General features: G+C 41.5%; 1 protein-coding gene across 1 annotated transcript in view; it reads right to left on the reverse strand.

Moving 5' to 3' along the window:
- Positions 1-3,520: 3,520 nt before the first annotated feature.
- Positions 3,521-19,786, reverse strand: part of FNDC1 (fibronectin type III domain containing 1) — a 184,753-nt gene continuing 168,487 nt past the window's right edge. Inside the window, exons 16-20 of the mRNA XM_083176230.1 lie at positions 16,242-16,321; positions 11,131-11,160; positions 10,613-10,774; positions 9,049-9,171; positions 3,521-6,469 (exon numbers count right to left, since the gene is read on the reverse strand). Coding sequence (XP_083032356.1) covers positions 6,354-6,469; positions 9,049-9,171; positions 10,613-10,774; positions 11,131-11,160; positions 16,242-16,321 — 511 coding nt within the window. The 3' untranslated portion in view covers positions 3,521-6,353. The remainder of the gene's footprint in view (positions 6,470-9,048; positions 9,172-10,612; positions 10,775-11,130; positions 11,161-16,241; positions 16,322-19,786) is intronic.

Genomic DNA, 19,786 nt, shown 5'->3' on the forward strand with positions numbered 1-19,786 from the left:
AGCAATTCCCTCCCCCTTGGCAATGAGCAATTCCCACCCCCCCTTGGCAATGAGAAATTTCACTCCCCACCAATGACGAGCAATCCCCCTACCCTTTGGCAATGAACAATCCCCCCCCCCCCCCCCCCCAATGAGAAAATTCACTCCCCTTTTGCAATCAGCATTTAACTCCCCCTAGGCTAGGAACAATTCACTCCCTCTTGGCAACAAGCATGCATTTCCCTTTGGCAACGAGCATGAAGCCACCTTGGCATTGAGCATGATGGCCCTGGCATCGGGTAAGAACCCCCTAGCAATGAACATGTAGGTACAGTAATTGGCACTTATGTGTCAAATATGTAATGGTCATTATGGTTTGTTATATAGTATGTAATGGGCACCATGATTTGTGGCACAATGTGTAATGGGCATTATGGTGTGTGGTCTTATGTGTAATTGGCATTACAGCATGTGGCTTTACTTGTAATGGGTATTATGGAGTTGCTAAAATGTGTAATGGGCATTACTGTGTGGTCTAATGTGTAATACCACGCCCCTTTTTGTGAGGACACTCCTCCTTTCCAAGAGGCCACACACCCTTTTCGCCACGCAAAGGTCCAACCTGCTTCAGTATTTGGATCTGGGACCACCCATTACCATATTTCTAGATTCAAAAATTATACAATAGACACTACTGTTCAGAGAGCACACATATGACACTTAAAAGTTAATTTCAATTAAACACATTAAACATTTTATTAGTGCATTTAATATGTAACAATCATAAAAATAAAGAATTAATATTTATAGCACATGAAATCACTAAAAAAAAGTGGACAGAACTCCAACACCTATTAGTCCAATGATAAGGTTTGTATTATGTTGGAAAGTATCCTGGTGTAACCTTATTGTAGAGTGCACTTGGCAGTTTTATGAAGCAAACATAAAGTCCCATACTATTAATCCAGCTGGCTTATTAATATTGGGCTTTATAATAGTTTAAACTACACCAATGTTCGTATTCCAAGTATATTGGTTTTAATGGACTGTACTCTCAGGGTGGGGAGACTTAGATGACCGATTCTCAACCACCAGAATATAATTGCCCAAATAGGAACAGTCTTTTGTTGTTAAGTTAGGTAAATACCTTTAGGAATGTTGCCTCCAAGTATCTTTGACGGAATAGATCTGGCACGTACAATTACACTCTCAATCACCGCAGATGATGGGAATTTTTGCAGTTAGATTCAGTCCGGCTGCTGTGTCTGGAACTAGATTGCAGTGTGAGACCAGCTCACTAGTTCACTGCATCCAGGAGCTGTCCGCTCGCTCTCAACTGGGGGCGAACACTCACAGTAAAGACAATTTGCTGCCGCTGCTTTCCGATCATCCGTCGTTATAAGTGAAGCCTTGAGGTCACACTAGTGTTGGGGTCTGTGACCACTTGTTTAGCAGGGGCGCTTTTTAAAAAAAAAGTTTTCTTTGTGTGCCCGATTTCGGTCTATATCTCCCTCTTTCTGAAGGCCGAAGGGGAAGTGATAGACCGTACTGTTTTATATTTCTAGATTCGCCTTTGGATGCGGGTTGCCCCCAGAGACTGCTGTGGCTGTGGTGCTGGCTCCTATACGGACCTTTTGCTGGCGTTACCCTCCACATTGAATCCCCTACAGCAGGCATGTCCAAACTATTGCCCTCCAGCTGTTGTGAAACCACAAGTCCCATCATGCCTTGCCACAGTTTTGCTATTAGGGAAAGCTAAAACTATGGCAAGGCATGCTGGAGGGCCACAGTTTGGACATGTCTGCCCTACAGGAAAAATGCGATAAAAGAAAAACCCAGAAAAGGGAGTTTTACCACATCTTACCTTTAGTGCGCCCCACTGCCACTGTCTCTCTAATCATGTAAAAGCCGAAAATTGCATTTTTTGTGGAATATATTAATGCAATTTATAACAGGATTTATATCAGACAATCTGCAAAGCTTGTGGCTGGTTTTCATAATGCTGTCATAATGACTGGCCTATTTTTACTTTGGGGCCAGGGGTGGTACTCCCATCCTCCCCATTGTAAGGGCCAGGGGCCAGATGTTTCAAGCTTTAAAAGTGATAAAATGGAGAGTGATAAACAACCAACCAATCAGCTCCTACCTGCCATGTCACAGGCTGGGTTTGAAAAGTGACAGATAGGAGCTGATTGTCTGGGCTGTTTATCACTCTCCATTTAATCACTTTTCAAGCTTAGTACATCTGATCCTTAATCTGGCCCTGCATGAGTAGATACCTATCTGGATGTATGACAACAGACTACTTTTGAGGGTCAGTTTGTTACCTAAAGTCATAACTACAGTACAATGAATAACTACAAGGAGCCATTTTATATGACATATGTTTAATTTCACATAATTATAAAGATCAAACATTATTGTTCATTGAAGTGAACTGGGTTGCCCAATCCCTGAAAACAGACAGGATACTTGTCAGATTTACATTTCTAATACAAGTTAGCACCAAACAGGTCATGTATAACCAACATACTGTACAATACCCTAAATGTACATAGGAGGTAACCTGTCAATATTAGCAAAATGTCGCTAAAGTGTTGCAGAAAATTAGCAATTAATATCTGTGTTATTAATAGCAAACGAGCACACAGTTTTCCTTTTCATATATCCATGCCAGACGCTTATCGCAGACAGTACTACAATTACAATGGTCAGTTCATAAGTCTGACATGTAAGCTGTAATTAGAACACTGCACTACCTGGAGTACTCTGACAGAAAAACAGATGAATATTAGTTCTCAGTGCGTTCGCTAGGTCCTGAATGTGTTGTGGTTATAAAGGGACACATTGTGGTTATAAAGGGTCCCTATGCTGGTTACTTAGTGCTCATGACTTTTATGGGCCCATATACAGTATACCCTAATCAAAATCAGGGTTATTCTGACAGAAGTTAAAGCGACTTTGGGAAGATAATTCTGAGACTCCACAGCTGTTGCATTAGTGCAGTTTATGCTAGCACAGCACGTATCAGTACATTACAGTGGGCACTATAATCCACTTCACTGCCCACACGGAGGTGCACTTGGGGTGCGGAGTCCTTATGGCAACAATAATACCTTTCTGTGTGCACAATACCCCCCACTATCTTTGAAAGGCACAAGATAATGCATGGTTGCCTAGACAAGGTGTCATTGTAGGGGAGATGCAAATGCTCCATGCTGGGGACTTGGCGTCACAAATAAAAGTACCATTAGTCATCTCAATGAGGGAGTAGCTTTTCATTAAACAGACCAAGGGTTGAAAAGTTTTAAACTGGCTGAAAAGTTTCAGACACAGAGGTCTATTTCCCAAGACAATGACTTAACAACCATTATGTAATGCTAGATTGTTTCTTTCTGGAGCTCGGCTAAGGCTTCTTTAGTCTCCTTTGTTGGATATAGCAAATGTCTACATAAGATTCGCTATCAATGAATATCTGGGCTTCCATCACTTGTTAAGTTGATCCATGGAGATCAATGGATGGGGGGGGGGGGGGGGGGGGGGGGGGGCAGGTGTATGTGACAAAAAAAGGGTTATCAAAACAAATCTCTAATTTCTCTGGTGTTACCCTTTTGAGAGAAAGGGAGATAGCCCAAATCTTTATATTTGTTTCAATAAGCGGATAGCCCTACACAGTTTTCAATATTGCTGTTTACAAACAGCAGCATCTGGTCATCAAAGAATCATTCCAGCCCTATTAGGACAGGAAATAAACGTGTCTAATACACTAATACACCAAACTTGACTGTCTGCTTAGTTATCGTTGACACAATAAAGTCTTTATCAGTCTGTGGGAGAGATGTATCAAGCCTTGGAGAGACATACTGTAAAATGGAACAGTTGATGAAAGTGATAGATGAATGACAGCTAGAGGCTTATTGCTTTGGGCAACTTCTCAACTTTATCTCTTTCCAAAGCTTGATAAAATTCCCATTCTATAACTTAAAAGAATGTGTAAACTATTGAATGTGTACTATAGTACACCTACTATAGTCAAATAATAAGACTGGACTGGCTATTTAGCCCTTCTTGAAAATGCCAGGATAGTCTATATGGCCCTATTGGCCAGTTTGGCCTGAAAACCTGGCCAAGCGTCTGCACATCCTGGAAACGTGCTCGGCCAGCATGTAGACAAGGGGGCGTGCCAAAACTGGCAACACATCCCAGTGAGGCATGACACATACCATTGTCAGAAACCGAAATACAATGCCAGTCTGTTCCTGCCACAGTTAGATGTTATAAATTAAGTAATAGGTATGAAAGAATGGTATGTTGCATAAATATTCTATCTACAAGCGATAATCATTGTGGTGGCCATTAGCCATGCATAGTACGAAATGATGAAAGGCGATGTGAGGTTACAAGGAGAATAGGCCACAGTTTGTTAGTCTTAGAACAAAATAGGTGCTAATAATTATTGCTAAAGGAATTCTAAAGCATTCATGTGTCATTCATTGAAAGTCTCACAAAGGCTTCTAATTTTTAAAGTTCAAAACTTTGGTAAGTCCAAACGCTAAGGGCCAGACGTACTAAGTCTCAAAAAGTGATAAAGTGATGAGTGATAAACGAACAGACAATCATCTCCTAACTGCCATACCATAGGCAGTGTCTGGAAAAATGACAGTTAAGAACTTATTGACTGGTAATTTCTCACTCTCCAGCTTAGTACATCTGGCCCTATGTGATCTTTTAGGTATAAGGTGCTAATGAATATGAAACTGAATCAAGGTGTGGCACATTATTCTTCACTCAGTAATAGGCTACGATCAGAGAATAAAAAAAGTTTTTGTTCTAAAAGCACAGAGCTAGGTTATTTATTTATCATAGACTGTTGCTACCAAAATTTTGGGAGGGTGCTGTGATGACACATCTGTCATACTCATTTTGCTTACAAAAAAACCACCCAAACTAATTTCAAATCCAGTTTGAAATCTGATAAAAAATATTTTTCTAATGAAATGTTTTTGTTTTATCATATATTAAGAAAATATTATTTTTTACATTTGAAGGTAGGCACATTTTGTTTTACGCTTATAATTTACAGGGTTACGCCTTCTACCAACAGTTATCAATACATGCACTTACTGTAATATTATTATATTTATATCATTTTACATATTTTACCTACACATTATGTCAGCTGTAACAACCAATGTATACTGTTATATTACACTGGGTATAATACTGATACAAGTGTAGCGCTACTGTAACATCCAGTGGAGCATTACTTTACTTGGTTGTAAGATAAAGCTTCTCTATGTGACCAGGGTATGATTTGATTGCTATATTACCATCGTCTGTTAAGCACAACATAATGCCACATTTAAATAAGATGGAAAGGCGACTCCCAGCTGCCAGTAAAATGCCAGAATACTAATCATATCTCAATGCTAATTATGTCTTTCCATATTTTGTACAGGTTAGATAACAAATATAGGATTTAGTAACTTGGGTATTTTTTCTGCATTTACATTCACATTGGCACAAGCATTTTACAAGCTCAATGGTTCCCAAATCACGGCACCTTAGAGAATCAGAATTTTTTTTCACGGCACCACTAGACCAAAAGTTTCTTATTGACAAATTTTGACAAAATCTAAATTAAGTAATTTGTGTTTATATGTCATTCTTAGGTTCAATTTTGTGGTGAGGGACCAGATTCACTTCGGTTTGTCCACATCAATTATGATTGGAAGAAGCCACAAGCAATGGTTTTGCCCATTAATTTGACCATAAATAATTTGAGTTGGTCCTGAACCACCAACCCAAGTGTCCTGAGGGGGCCACGGCACACAGTTTGGGAACCACTGCCTTAGACTGTCATTAGGCATAAGCTCCAACAAGTTCTTGTTTAATGTAGAGTGTTGTATAATGGATAATAGCTAGTAAGTGTGTGTATTTCTAAAGTGCACAGCGGTCTGCCAGTGGGTAATGGTGGAAGAGGTTTAATATTTCAAAGCAACAGTCAGGGTTTTCTGTAACTCACAAGTAAGCATGCACAGCAAGCTTTGGTCGCTCTTGCAAGTTATAAGTTATTTATTTAGAGGATTTTTCTCTAGAAGTGAGCCGTACCTAGGCCACTTTTATCTTATGCAGGATCACAATAGCAGATCACACTTGAACTTCTAAGACGATTTAGAAGCAGCACCACAATTTTCATTTTACACAGTGTTCTTTGTTCTTTTGCTCTTGAAGCTTGTAGATTTATTATGTTTTTCTGTCCTTTACTTTCCATGCAGTGCCAAAAATCCTTTATTTTATATACAAGTCCATCAAATGGCACCAGTTTAGTCGTAAATAATCTGTGAAATTGTTGGAATGAGATGGCCAAGGCATTACCATTTTCCAGGTATAGGCACTCCACATTCATACCAACCCACGTAATTATGGGGCGTTCCATAACCTATTTTTCCAAAATTAACAGGCTCCTGGGTGTAGTGGCGGTAATATCCTGAAAATAAAAGATGGCAATTAAATTCATATTCCCTCTGGAACAGTTAGCTACTCGGTGTAATTCCATATCAGTTATTATTTTGATGATTTGGGCAGCCATTAAGACTGGGAAAATTCCCAGTAACACCTTTGGGAAAGGGATGCTTATACATGCTTACATTAGCTGTAGTGGCTACACACCTATAAGGGAATATTTACGGTATCACCACATGACCTCCTATGCATACATAGGAGGTCACATGGCTATACCATAAAAATACCTTCCATTAATACCTATCTATTTCCTTATGTTTCTCTTTCACATACATGTCACACGGAGGATAAAGTGAAAAGGATCCATATGGGCATTCTCCACCAAGGATATTTCCCTATATGAGTGTGGACTTCCTTTATGTGAGACAACCATTGGCGCAATTTTTTCCTGTTCTTTTCTCCATTGCAATTGAAGTATTTTGATAGTGTCCTTTACTATCAGGACTGTGCTGCCTTTGTTTGAGTAGTGCGCTGTTGGATTGAATATTTTTTGTTACACAGTATCCCTTTACTATCTGAACTATATATGACTAGCGAAAATTCTAAAACATCAATATTTTCATGTGTTTCTTAAATATGCATTGTATATATGTAAAAAGACATGAACAATAAGCCACCTGTCACCCGACCTGCTTTCATGTGGCAAATAAAAACTTCTGGAATGTGGCTTACTAATTTGAATAAGGAGCATGAGGTCATGTGGTTGGCAATTTATACTTTCAGTCTGACAGATTTTGTTTTTGTTTCATATGTCCTTTTTATCTTGATATGTAGGGTATTAACTGAGGGGGGATAACTTAAAATGTTGAAAACCACAAAATATTTCCCTCTTTCCCAATTTGGCCCTACATATGTTCATGTTTTGCCATTGGAATGTGGGTTCAAATATGCCAGATCGAATGACGTAATCACAGTTACAACATAACCCCATGTCCAACAGCAAATATAAGGGGAGAACTTTTACACAGATCCTCTACCCATATGAACCCATATTGTGCTTATGACACAACCTACTCATCCTTAGCAGTGAAAGGTATAGGAGATTTGGGTTTCCTGTACTTTGGGGCAAATGGATACCATATTATTAGGGGAGAGTAGCAAGAAGCTTTCAGGTACTCCCAGCACTGGGAAGTGCCCAACATCATAGAAAGAGGCCTTGCAGAGAAATCACATTGAGAGGGATAAGGATTATCCACATCTATACATGTCTAGCAGGGACGTGCAGTGAGGTAAATGGCTCAAGAGTCCCTGGCAAGTAGCAGAGCCAGATATGCACACAATATATGAGCCCAGGGGTACATGCCAGCATTATACACATGTGCAGCAGTATACACTGCTGGATATTTGCTGAGTTTTGATAAGAGAGGTGCAGAAAAGATAGTCAGGTGAGGCACTGCCTCACCTGCCATAGACTTTTTACTCCAGAGGTTTGACTATAAAAACGATCAGAATAATAAAAAGAAGATTCTTTTTATAAATTATTTGTATTTTTTAAATACTTTATCAATTCAAAATGTTGGCATATACACTAGTATGACAGGAAAGGCTGTGCCTCACCTGCCTCCCCCCACCGTGCGCCACTGATGTCTAGTGTCTAATTGTCTCCGAAACACTGCAATCTATTGCAAGTGAAACTACATTTACTAGCTTTGGAAGCACTTGCTTCAGGTGGGCTTACACTGCCATCTGTTGGCAGCAAGTGAAACTACATCTACTAGCTTTCAAAGCATTTGCTTTGAGTGGGCTTACTAGTATCTTCATAGTGTGGTAGCATTTACAATAAGTTAAGGATCCCATGCAGAGGGTTAGCCTGGGGAGCCTAGTGAAGGGGCCACTGAAAGGTCAGTGCCTACACATAACAAGGGGCAGGGGCCACATGCTGTAAGAAAAGGTTGGGTGTATCCTATTTGATAGTCCCCTGAGAAAAGTCACCTTAAGCCAGTAGTTTAGCAGGTGAGGACTCCTGGGCAATAGAGGGCTATTTGTATTACATATGTCAACTTTTTTGTGTGAAGCTCATAGAGATCCTACAAATAAACTTATCTTTAGTATAAAACAAAAAAAAATTCTACTAAAAACCTAAGCCATGAAGAGCCGGCAGGTTTTGGTATTACCTGTGGCAGAGTGACTTCTCCATCTTTTTAGATCATTTCAAAAACCTTGTGCTGCAAAGTGAAATCTATTTTTGTGCTGTGCAGTTAGCAGGAATGCCCGTTACATATGCAAACGGGAACCCCTGCTTCTAAATAAAGACGGCCATCTTAATCTGCTAACCTGTGTTAGTGAATCTAGATGTACTTGTTTAAAAAACAAATTGTACAGTTGGACCAAAGCTAACATTGCATTGCACCTCGGCCATATTGCACTTCCCAAATGACCTCTGTAGGACACACATGCTGTACACATTTCATACCATGACTCCAACTGAATGGTGCCAATCATACCGAATGTTAGAATGCACAAATGGCTTTTTGACAAACAATTTCATACAGGAGATTAAATAAATATAAATTGCTTTTAAAATTAGGTAATTTAAAATCTCACCATTAATAACAGGTAGTATCTGGAATTCAGACAAAGGATCTGTTTTTCCTTCCATGTAAGAGTCCACAAACTGGCAGTGATCTTCTCCTCTTCCCCAGCTATCCCCTATACTATAAAATGTGTCTATAACAAAACATAACATTAGTTTCAACATCTTTCAAATTGCCAAAGTAAGCTTAAAATGAATAAGGTTCTAACTACCTAAAAATATTTAATCTCTCTAGTTCACACATCACTTAGGTCCCTAAATCTTAAGGAATGGGAATTACTCTAATATTAGTTACTATTTATGAAGGATTGGATTGCTTTCAATTTTATTTCCATTATACTACATCTAAACTTTAATACTGTACCTTATTTTGCATAAATAAAAATATTAAGCATTTTCTAAAATATCTAATGAATAGTTATATATTCACAAATAGGTTCGGGGTAAACAGAAGAACAAAGGAGGGACCTCCGTGGGACAGATGGAACCCCCAGAATGGAATCAGTTAAAGGTTCTTCTGTATCTGTATTTCCAAGGCAGTTGTAAGCCTATTGTAAGAGAGAGGTGTAGACAGGTTTTGTGGAAGTTCCACAGGGATTCTGAAGCTTTTCTGCTTGTTTCTCAGAATCCTCCCTTCCCCCACCCCTTTTGTTTGTGTCTTCATTTTCATCTGCTTTATTTAGCAGTCAACAGTGGCAGTGCAGTAGTCATCTTGCTGCAGCTAGAGCAGCACTCCCCTTCAATACATAGGTTAGGCTGAGTACACCCTACTGGTGACAGTGGCACTGTTCATCTGGACAGACCTAACATGTACCAATACTGGTGTCGGACATCTCTTACTCAGTGGCGTAACTACATTTTGGGCGCCCCCCCGCCGTTAAAGGGAGGGCGCCCAGTCACTCACCAAACGGGACACTGAGCGATATATTGCTCAAGGTGAGCGATATATCGCTCAGCGATATATCGCCCCGTGTGTACAGGGCTTAAGGTATTATACTCTGTAAAGCCCTGCAAAATATGTTTGTACTATATAAGTAACTTGTAATAAATAAATAAAATAAACTATATTTGGGTTATTCATAGAGATAACAGAATTCTGCCGGTAGGGAGTTTAAATCCCCCAAATGGTGTCAAAAGTAAAAAACCAATAAAAGCAAAATTCAGGAGAGTGAAGAAGCTACTAAAACATTAATAAATTAGAATACTCGCAATATAAATATGTTAAGTAGGATCAACAAATTGCAAGAATTTAACTAAATTATGAATGGTAATGATTAGGATTAAGATGACATTGCAAGCAAACAAATATCAAAATTATCTTTCCACCATGATTACAGTATTAGAACTATTAAATCAGTGGTGTCAAACTCATGGCCCTACATCTGTTTTGGAACTACACATCCCATAATGCCCTGCCACAGTTTTAGCAATCCATTATATTAAATATGTGGCAGGGCATACTGGGATGTGTAGGTCCACAACAGATGGAGGGCCATCAGTTTGACACCACAGTATTAAATAATTGCAAATATTTAGATAATAAGAATAATAAGTAAGAAAAATAAATAAACTTACCTCTTAGATTTTCACTGAGGTATATTTTGTATCTCAAGGAATTGCAAAGGACAACACCCACAAATTTCCGGTACCAAGTGCGTTTAACATATTGCTTTCCGTGACAACCAGTGTGGCTTGAATCATGTTTGAATGCATAAGGAATCCAAATGGGTTCACCACCTAGGAAACATAAAAAAAATAATAAACATAACATAAGAAACAATACATACCAATATAAAAAAGAAAAATCCTTTCTCTGCCACCAAAACATCCCCTCAGCTCACCCACAAACTTTTGTTGAAAATGCAATACACTCCCCTTTATCCCCCCTCCATCGCTATTTCCAATTTCAGTTATGTCAAAAATGGAAAAGATAACAAAAATCCAATAAAGCAATGGAATAAAAGTTTTTGTATCAAAGTAACTGTAAATCTGGTAGACTTAATTATAAAAAAAATGATAGATCATCCAGCCATCATTTCATCTCATGTATTCATGCTCACATTAAACAGTATACAATATAGACACTGTATTACCTGGGGGCCTTACAATGAGTAATGGATTATCTGTGGAGGTAAAAATAGAATATATTAATGTATGAAGGAAATCTCAACAAATATTTTAAAGCAGTGTTTACAAAATGCATTTTCATTTGGTTTTTAAGAACATGGAATATTAGGTTTCTGCGGTAAAATAGTGGATGATATACGATAATTGAATACTGTGCCATCCAAAAGAACATAAAAAGTCAATTACAGTTTAGCAAGCCTGGCTGCAACTGGAGTACACAAATAGATAACTTTATTTTAACTAAATTATGACTTTAAGAGGTACAGCTGTAGCACCTCTCATTCAACCTACCTATGTCGATTGTACCACCAGCCCGCCATGGTGAACCACGGTGCAAGGCAGCGCAATACATTTCACAGCTTGGCGATTTGCGATGGCGTTACCGGATGAGTGTAATGCCAGTGATCATCCACCAGATCTCACTTTTTGAAATCTTTACTGCGCATGCGTAAAATGTGTGCTGCACAGCTGTAGGGAAGAAGCCGTATTGTGTGTGCTTGAAGTGACTACAGTATTAAAAAGCTCTGGAGTGCAGGAACTACTTTGCTACTACTGTACTGTTCAGTAAGCTACAGTACTGTAGATAGACACTTTTAAATACAATTGCATTGAAGTGCGTTTCATTACACAATGTTATAACTTGCTATGGGGACGAGTGAGCGAATACTGAGCGTACAATTACAATAAAACAGTGCTTCGCCAGAATATGGCGCAAGTGCATGTGAGGTCAGTATACTGTATTTAACACAAAAAATTCCTGCTTCCCTATAAAGCTTTCCGTTAATCTGCACGGGCACGGGTGCTCTCATTGTTTTGGTCAAAAGGCTCTATGATGCATCTGAGCGGAAGCTCTGGCCGCTTTTATAAGGTTTCATAGACTAGTGGATAAGCGCGCCGCTCTGAATGTATGCCTGAGTTCGATTCATAAAGGGACAATTTTTTTTTTCAACACATTTAGGTCAGTTATATGTAACACACAAACAATCCTCCCTATAAAGCTTTCTGTGCAACTGCACGGGCACAGACGCTAATGCGTCTCATTGTTTTGGTCCAAAGGCTAGCTCTGGCCGCTCTTATCAAGTGTCGTAGGATAGTGGATATGCACGCCACTCTGCATGTTGTAGGTTTGAGTTCTATTCATAAAGGGATAAAAAAATGTTTCATTTAATCAACACATTTACATTAGGTCAGGTATAGTTAATATACTGTAACTACTGTAGGCAAAAAATCCTCAGTTCCCTTGCAATGATCACAAGTGCAGAGGAGATGGACCTTGGATGCAACAGTAGCCCACCGGGATGCACTTTGAATTGCTAAACACTCTACAATGCTCACTGGGAGATGTTAGCATGTGGAATGCAATCAGCACTGCATTGTGATGCCAGGCAGGAGGCAGTTTCAGGTTAGGAAACATGAAGGGTAAGAGCCACCAGATCCTCAGTCTCTGCAACAGGAGCAGTACACCACCATATCCTACCAGAAACAAACTTTCCGGCTTCAGAAGGTTAGACAGGCCGCAAACCACAGAGATTCAGGAGGCACCCCCTGACTCAGTGAACCTTGTCCCACAATGAGGTCATGCAGCTGCATGGTAGGGGAGATGGACAGGGGCCTCAATCAGTTCCCATAGAGCCCAAATAGATGGAAAAAAAGGGACACCAGATCAGAGCTGAACTCAAACGGCTACATCAGTTGCCAGCTAAGTCATGCCCAGCCCTCCCCCTTAATAAATAAATAAATAAATAAATAAATAAATAAATAATAGATAGCTTTTAATGGTGTCAAACATTTACCCTTGGACAGCAGACAAAACTCCCAAAGGTCATCCATTCTCCAGTGTAGCGGGCAGTAGGTGGCCATAATAAATAACTCCACTGCCAGTCTCACACTCATATGCCGATAATAATAATAGCGACATTTGTGGAATTACCACCATGAGTGTGGGGTCACAATGACAATATGTGGCTCCATGATCTCTGCTCCGACCAGCTGAGCCTCACCTCCAGCATTTCAGTATTAAAGAGTAGTTTAATATTTTTTTATACATTACATTGACCTTACACATGGTAAATAATGTTTCCTCTGACTATTTAAAATGTACTCATATGTGTATTGAAAGACAAAATTAGATGCAGTTTAAATTTTTTTTATTTATATAGTACATCATCCCAGTATCCCATAATGCTGATCATGGCTCCCATCATATATTGTGGGACTCAGGACTAACAAAATAGTGGTGGGACTGTGGTGTCTCCCCAAGCCCCACGAGCTGAATAGACTGTGGTGCCTCCCCTCTCCACATCACATTTCTCCTCACAAAATGCACAACTAGGGTGGTGGTGGGGGTTCAAATGAGTTAGTTATGTGCCAGTAACCCTGAAAATCTACATCTACTTCCTCCAGTTCACTTTGGCCTCATCCCCTGTGTTTCTGTATCTCCATCTCCACAGTGTCTCTACAGCCAAACAAACAAACAAAGTAAACTTGGCAGAATGTATATCCAGCAAATATGGGGTCTGATTCAGAAGTGGACGCACTGTAGATGGCACATGCAAACAGCCATTGTGTTGAGTCTACATATGTGTCAGAACTGCTCTGCGCACATAAACATAGTCTAGTCCACCTCCAGCATGTCAATGGAGCAATTCACACCTTCCATTCAAGATATTGCGCTTGCAAGAAGGAGATAAATGTGACGGATGATTTCACTTTTCTCTTCACATATTGCTGGGCCTTATATGCATTTCTATACGGTGAGTGTAATATCTTAGTGGATAAGTGGAAACCCTGTCACTGGCCTGATGACAAAACTTTAAATAATTCCCATTACTCAGCGTAGGCTAAGCTACGTTGTCAGCGCAGCTCAACGGTAGCCTAGCGTAGTCAGCATAGTGTCTCCATGGCAGCCCTGCTTAGAGTAGTGCCCTCATCAGGCAGCTAGTCACCGTACTGTCCCCGGGAGCTGCAGCTCTGTCCCCGGCGTCCCTGGCAAGCCTAGTGAGCGCCTCTCACACAGCGCCGGTAACCGCCAGATCCCCTGCGCTGGCGGACGCTGGCGTAGAGGGGATCATGCGGGTGCCATCTGAGATGCACAAGCGTCTCAGACACTTGTGTGTCTCAGTAATTATTGCGGCAGGGTACGGCAACCCTGTCTATGTCCACTTCAGGTAGATAGACAGGGTTAGGGGTTTGGTAGTGCGTGCGTCTCCTGCACAAAGGGGGGCTGAGGTGCGCAAGTGCGTCTCATTCACAATAAAGGACGCATTTGCCAGTGCTCCATGTTACATACTGGCAAATGCCTCCATTTCAAAACCCCCACAATTCACGCAAGCCCGAAGCATGGCGAGCGTACACGGTAGACGTCCTCCCGACCGGTTGATAAACCCACTATCCACGTCGGTGTGGAGTTGATTCACCACAAGGGGACGTGGATGACTTGAAGTGTATTCCGCGTCCGTTCGCCATGCATCAAGCTCAGTAGCTTGCTGCGCTCACCACACTTTATAAAATCAACTCCACGCCGACATGGATAGTGTGGGTATGAACAAGTCGGGAGGATGCGTACTGCGTACCCTCGCGGGGCTCGCTATTCTCGCCACGCTTCGGGCTGGCGTGGATAGTGGAGGCGTTTCAGGAACACATTAACACCTGTCATGTCAGGCAGGTTAAAATGGTCAATGGTTCCCACACAATGTAATAAGCGCTGACTGACTACGCTAACTGCGTTAGTTCCAGCTAGCCGCGAACGGGCGGGAACACAATGCTGATACTGACAGGGACTCTGACTACGCTGGCCGCGGGAACACTACGCTGATTCTGACAGGGATACTACGCTGCAAAACTACACAAATACCACATTATTTATTATCTGTATGCAATTGTTGCATCGGGAGCACTGCCTCAAATACAGCAGTAAACATGACCATTACATATAACACAAGCACTGAAAGTACACTGGCATTACATCACACCAGCTGAACTGCACATCCTATCTAACCTCACAGGTGTTACTCATAACCTGCAGGCATCACATACTAGGGCAGGAAGAAGACAAGATTAATCTGCATGATTAATGACCGCCTCTATATGTACTCCTCACATAAAATGGGAGTGCGTGTCTGGGGTCTGGGTGCCCCAGGGGTGTTGGACATTTTTGAGGGTGTGTGCATGCTTGCTCTGAGGTGCTGGTAGTGAATGTCAAGGGGCCTCTGGGTGCTGGGGTGTTTGGGTACTGCTGGGGTGTTGGTATTGAGCATATAGGTGTTGTGTGTAGCTAGGGGATTTTTAAAACGTGGATCATTGGTAGATCTTGATAACCAATTTGACCACCCTTGGCTTAGGGCATCAAGGGATGCTGGATTTGCCATGGACCATATGGTGCAAAACTACAAATTATGCAGCTGAACTAGGTTCCATAAATAGGGGCTTCCACAATAGATATGCACCAGCCATCATCACTCACCATTCCTAGATTTGGGGTGCCATATGGTTTGTGACCACATTGTTTAAATAGAAATCACAGGGGAGATTTAGGGCCTGATTCTGGTTCACTTGCAAAAGCAAATTATATCTCTAATGGACAAAACCATGCCGGGGGGGGGGGGGGGGGATGTAACACGTATACAGAGAGAGTTAGATTTGGGTGAGTTATTTTGTTTCTGTGCAGAGTAAATACTGCCTGCTTTATTTTTACACTGCAATATAGATATCAGTTTGAAGTACAAACTCCACCCAAATGTAACTCTCTCTGCACATGTTACATCTGCCCCACCTGCAGTGTACATGGTTTTGCCATTAGAGAGAGAATTTGCCTTTGCGAGTGAACCAGACCTGACGAGTAAATCAGGACCTTAGTTCATATATAGATTAATGCATTTAAACCTGCAGCCCCCTTCATGGGACCCCACATTTCTGCAGGTCCTACTCTACTCCTGCTCAAAATAATTACCATTAACATTATGTCTGTTACATCATGTCTTTCTCATTGTCTTTCATATCCAGTGAAATTAGAATATAAGCCTGTGTACAGTATGTACTGTATAGTATATAAATATTACAATGTTATGCTACTTTATACCTGATTCTGTAACATATGACACAGAGGGGCTCACAGGTCCGAAGCCATGTGGATTCTTTGCCTGGATTTTGAAGTAGTATCTTGAAAAAAAAAAAGGAAAAAAGAAATTTGGAATGTTCCGTAACCGTTAGCATATTTTAATACAATCAGGACAATCTGATAGACACAATAGTGATTTTGCAGAATAAAATTGACTTAATTAGCAGCCATAAACTATAACTATATTAATTATTAAAACATATTTGCAATAATCACAGATAAATAGAATTGTCTCATATAGTATCATATCACACTATTAGTAATAAACACATTTTGTGGAATAAAAATGTAAAAAGGAAATTAGAAACAGACAGGGCCGGATTAAGGGCCTAATGGGCCTGGAGCTGGAAATGTTCTAGAGCCGGTTATGAGAAGTGGAGAAGGTGAGGCCAATGCCATGTAGGAATCTAGAACCCATACACTATAAGCCCCAGTGTGTCCCTGAATATCTAGTACAAAACTGCATAAATGCGTAAAATAGAAATTAAATGTTAACAATTATGATTTATGGCCAACCACGTGGCCAGCTGGTGTCTGTCTGGTGATCATCAATAGCAGTGGCGTAACTATAGTCCCGCAGCCCCCGCGGTGGCGGGGAGGCGCTAGGCAGGTGTGGGCGCCTGGGGGGTCTGTGGGACTATAGTTACCACCTGGTCCCGGCTCCCGACTCCTGCCCTCCCCCTCCTTACCCCATTGCCGCCGGCGCCGCTGCCTCGAACCCGACACGCAGATCTGTGTTGGGTGACGGGCGGTCCCCGGCTCCGGCTGCAGTGCTAATATAATAAGAGACACTCGGAAAATGGCTAGCCCCATAATGCTGTATGGGGGCAGCCATTTTCCGAGTGTCTGTTATTATATTAGCACTGCAGCCGAAGCCGGGGACCGCCCGTCACCCGACACAGATCTGCGTGTCGGGTTAGAGGCAGAAGCGCCGGCAGCAATGGGGACGGGTTAATATTTCGGGGGGGGGGGGCGCCCGAAATGTCCGGCCTGCGGGGGGGGCGCAAAAAAAGTAGTTACTCCTCTGATCAATAGGTATATAGGTTGACAGTGTCTACGCAAACAGTCAATAGTTTGACCACTATTGATCGACAGGCAATAGGTGGACACATAAAAAAATTGACAAAAGGTCAACACAAGCAAAATGTAGACATGACAATGAAAATGTCTACACAGGTCTTTTGTGATATTTTCTTGCTCTTACTTCACGATCCAGCTTACAGTATATGGTGTCCATGTCGAAAGGCATCAAAAAATGTAAAAAAACTTTTCTGTGTCTACCAGTTACATGTTGACATTTTGGTTGTGTCAACAATTGCCAGTGATCCTTTTCATGTGTCGACCTACTGCCTGACGACCAATAGTGGCTAACCTATTGACTGTCCACCTAGATACCATTGACCTAATAATCCCCAACCGTAAGAGTATTGGAATGGAATGGTAGAAGCTGATGCTTTCCTGTGCAGTGTTAAACTAGGTTATAAAATCTAATTTTTATGAAAAGGAATAGGCGTGGCGGGACATTCTTTAAAACGATCATATAGAACATGGTAAAATAATCAAGATACCAAATGATGTGCTAAAGTACAGTCAAACATCTTATAGCTGCTTTCATGGCAATACTCCGAGACAGATGGGTTTATGATTGGTGTTAAATCTAAATCTACTAAACAGTCTCTTATTAGAGTACTCCAACTCTCTCGGTTTATTAGTCACATTCTGTCATCTCAGACTGTTATTCCTCACACTGGACAAATTCCATTTGGATGATGTGTTTACGTAAAATCAGTTCAACTGTCTCCATTTTTGCTAGGAATCGGCCAGTTAACTTATTTTGGTACTGCCTCATCTTTGCGGACACCGCTACGCCAGTTACATTAGCCGCTACTTAACTGCTACATAAGGATTTTCGTCGAGGGAACCATTACAAATCTGCTCTAGAGGCATTTTTTGAGGTAAAAGAGGTTTACTATATTTAATTTACCACAAACTGAGGAGGATGCTGTGACTTTTTTTGCAGCAAATAGACATTTTACCGCTCCAACAACTAAAGGTACTTTTTACACCACCCTCCTGTGTCCACACCACCCTCCTGTGTCCACACCACCCTCCTGTGTCCACACCACCATCTATTAACTTTAGTGAAGTTGTGGCGACGATGATGATGTATAACGTAAGTTCCGTAGCCTAAGCGGTGGCCGCAAAGATGAGGAAGTACCCTTATTTCTGTTAACAAAGTGAACAAATCTTCCATCTTTGTTAATCTTATATCATTTTAGTTGACTGCTGGATAGATGGAAATATATAGCATACTGCTACAGGCAAAGCTGAGAACAATGTATTTACTGTGTGAGCAAGGGAATCTGGTGACTTTTTCTGCACTAGACTTGCTGTAGCTGTACTACACTAGCAGGACCAATGTGCAAACATAAAGTGCCAAAATATTTGAACAATTCTTTTTTTTCTTTTCAGACAGATGTCCACAATATGAGTTATCCAGCACCACTCCACTGCTTACTTACTTCTCCTCAGTGCTCACAGCTGCAGCACGCCCCTTACTCTGGGCTCTGTTCATGCTCTATACAGCATGAATTAAGCCACAGCACATCTACTAGCAACTGAATGACCCAGCTTTCAACCCGATGTGCTGAAAGATCTAACATATATGTTGGCAAATGCATTCACACAAGTGCAGAGATGTTGGACCAGGCCCAACCACCCTCTAAAACACACTCGTTATTAGCAAATCATTGCTACACATTAGGGCTATATTGATGCTGCATACAATTATATGTTTCATAATGCTTAAATATTTTCCTTCCTACAAGCCAAAATTAAAAAAATACACTAATACATGAATACCACTGCAACTTGGGACACATGTCCCTTACCGTGCCACAGCCAGTGACTGCTGACTGCAGTCTTTATTATAAGGAAACACAAAAATAAAATAGGTCTATGGCCCTTATTCTGATCGGTGCGGCCCGATCAGAATATGCGGCCGCAACCGTGCAGGCGAATCCCCGCCTTCCATACGGATCGCCACCTGCCGTCCGTATGCGGATATGTGGCGATCCGCATGAATTTGGACGGGGATACGCCTCCTCCATGGTGGGAGCAGCCCCTGCATTCGATGGTCGCCGAACATCGAATGCAGGGCCGCACGCTCCACCAGGTCCCGCAACACAAGACCACACGGACACTTGTCCGTGTGAAATCATGTATAGAGGCGGGCAGCTGACATCCGGCGATGTCAGATGCCCGCCCCGTACACACGCGTCACGGCCTCATTACCATGCATACGCCCCGCGTTTGCATGGGAACGCCCATGAAACGGGGGGCGTATGCATAGGGTAATGAGGCTAAGTAGCCCCTCACGCCCCTCTACGCCCCCTGTGCGGCGTATAAAGAATCCGTGCGGCGAAATCGCCTGCACATGCGCAGAGTGACCTCTGCACATGCGCAGACGATCAACATCGGCGGTCCGTCCGCATGCGGGAATTTCC

This window comes from Crinia signifera, chromosome 3 (assembly GCF_055691185.1).
Source record: "Crinia signifera chromosome 3, ASM5569118v1, whole genome shotgun sequence".
Taxonomy (NCBI): domain Eukaryota; kingdom Metazoa; phylum Chordata; class Amphibia; order Anura; family Myobatrachidae; genus Crinia; species Crinia signifera.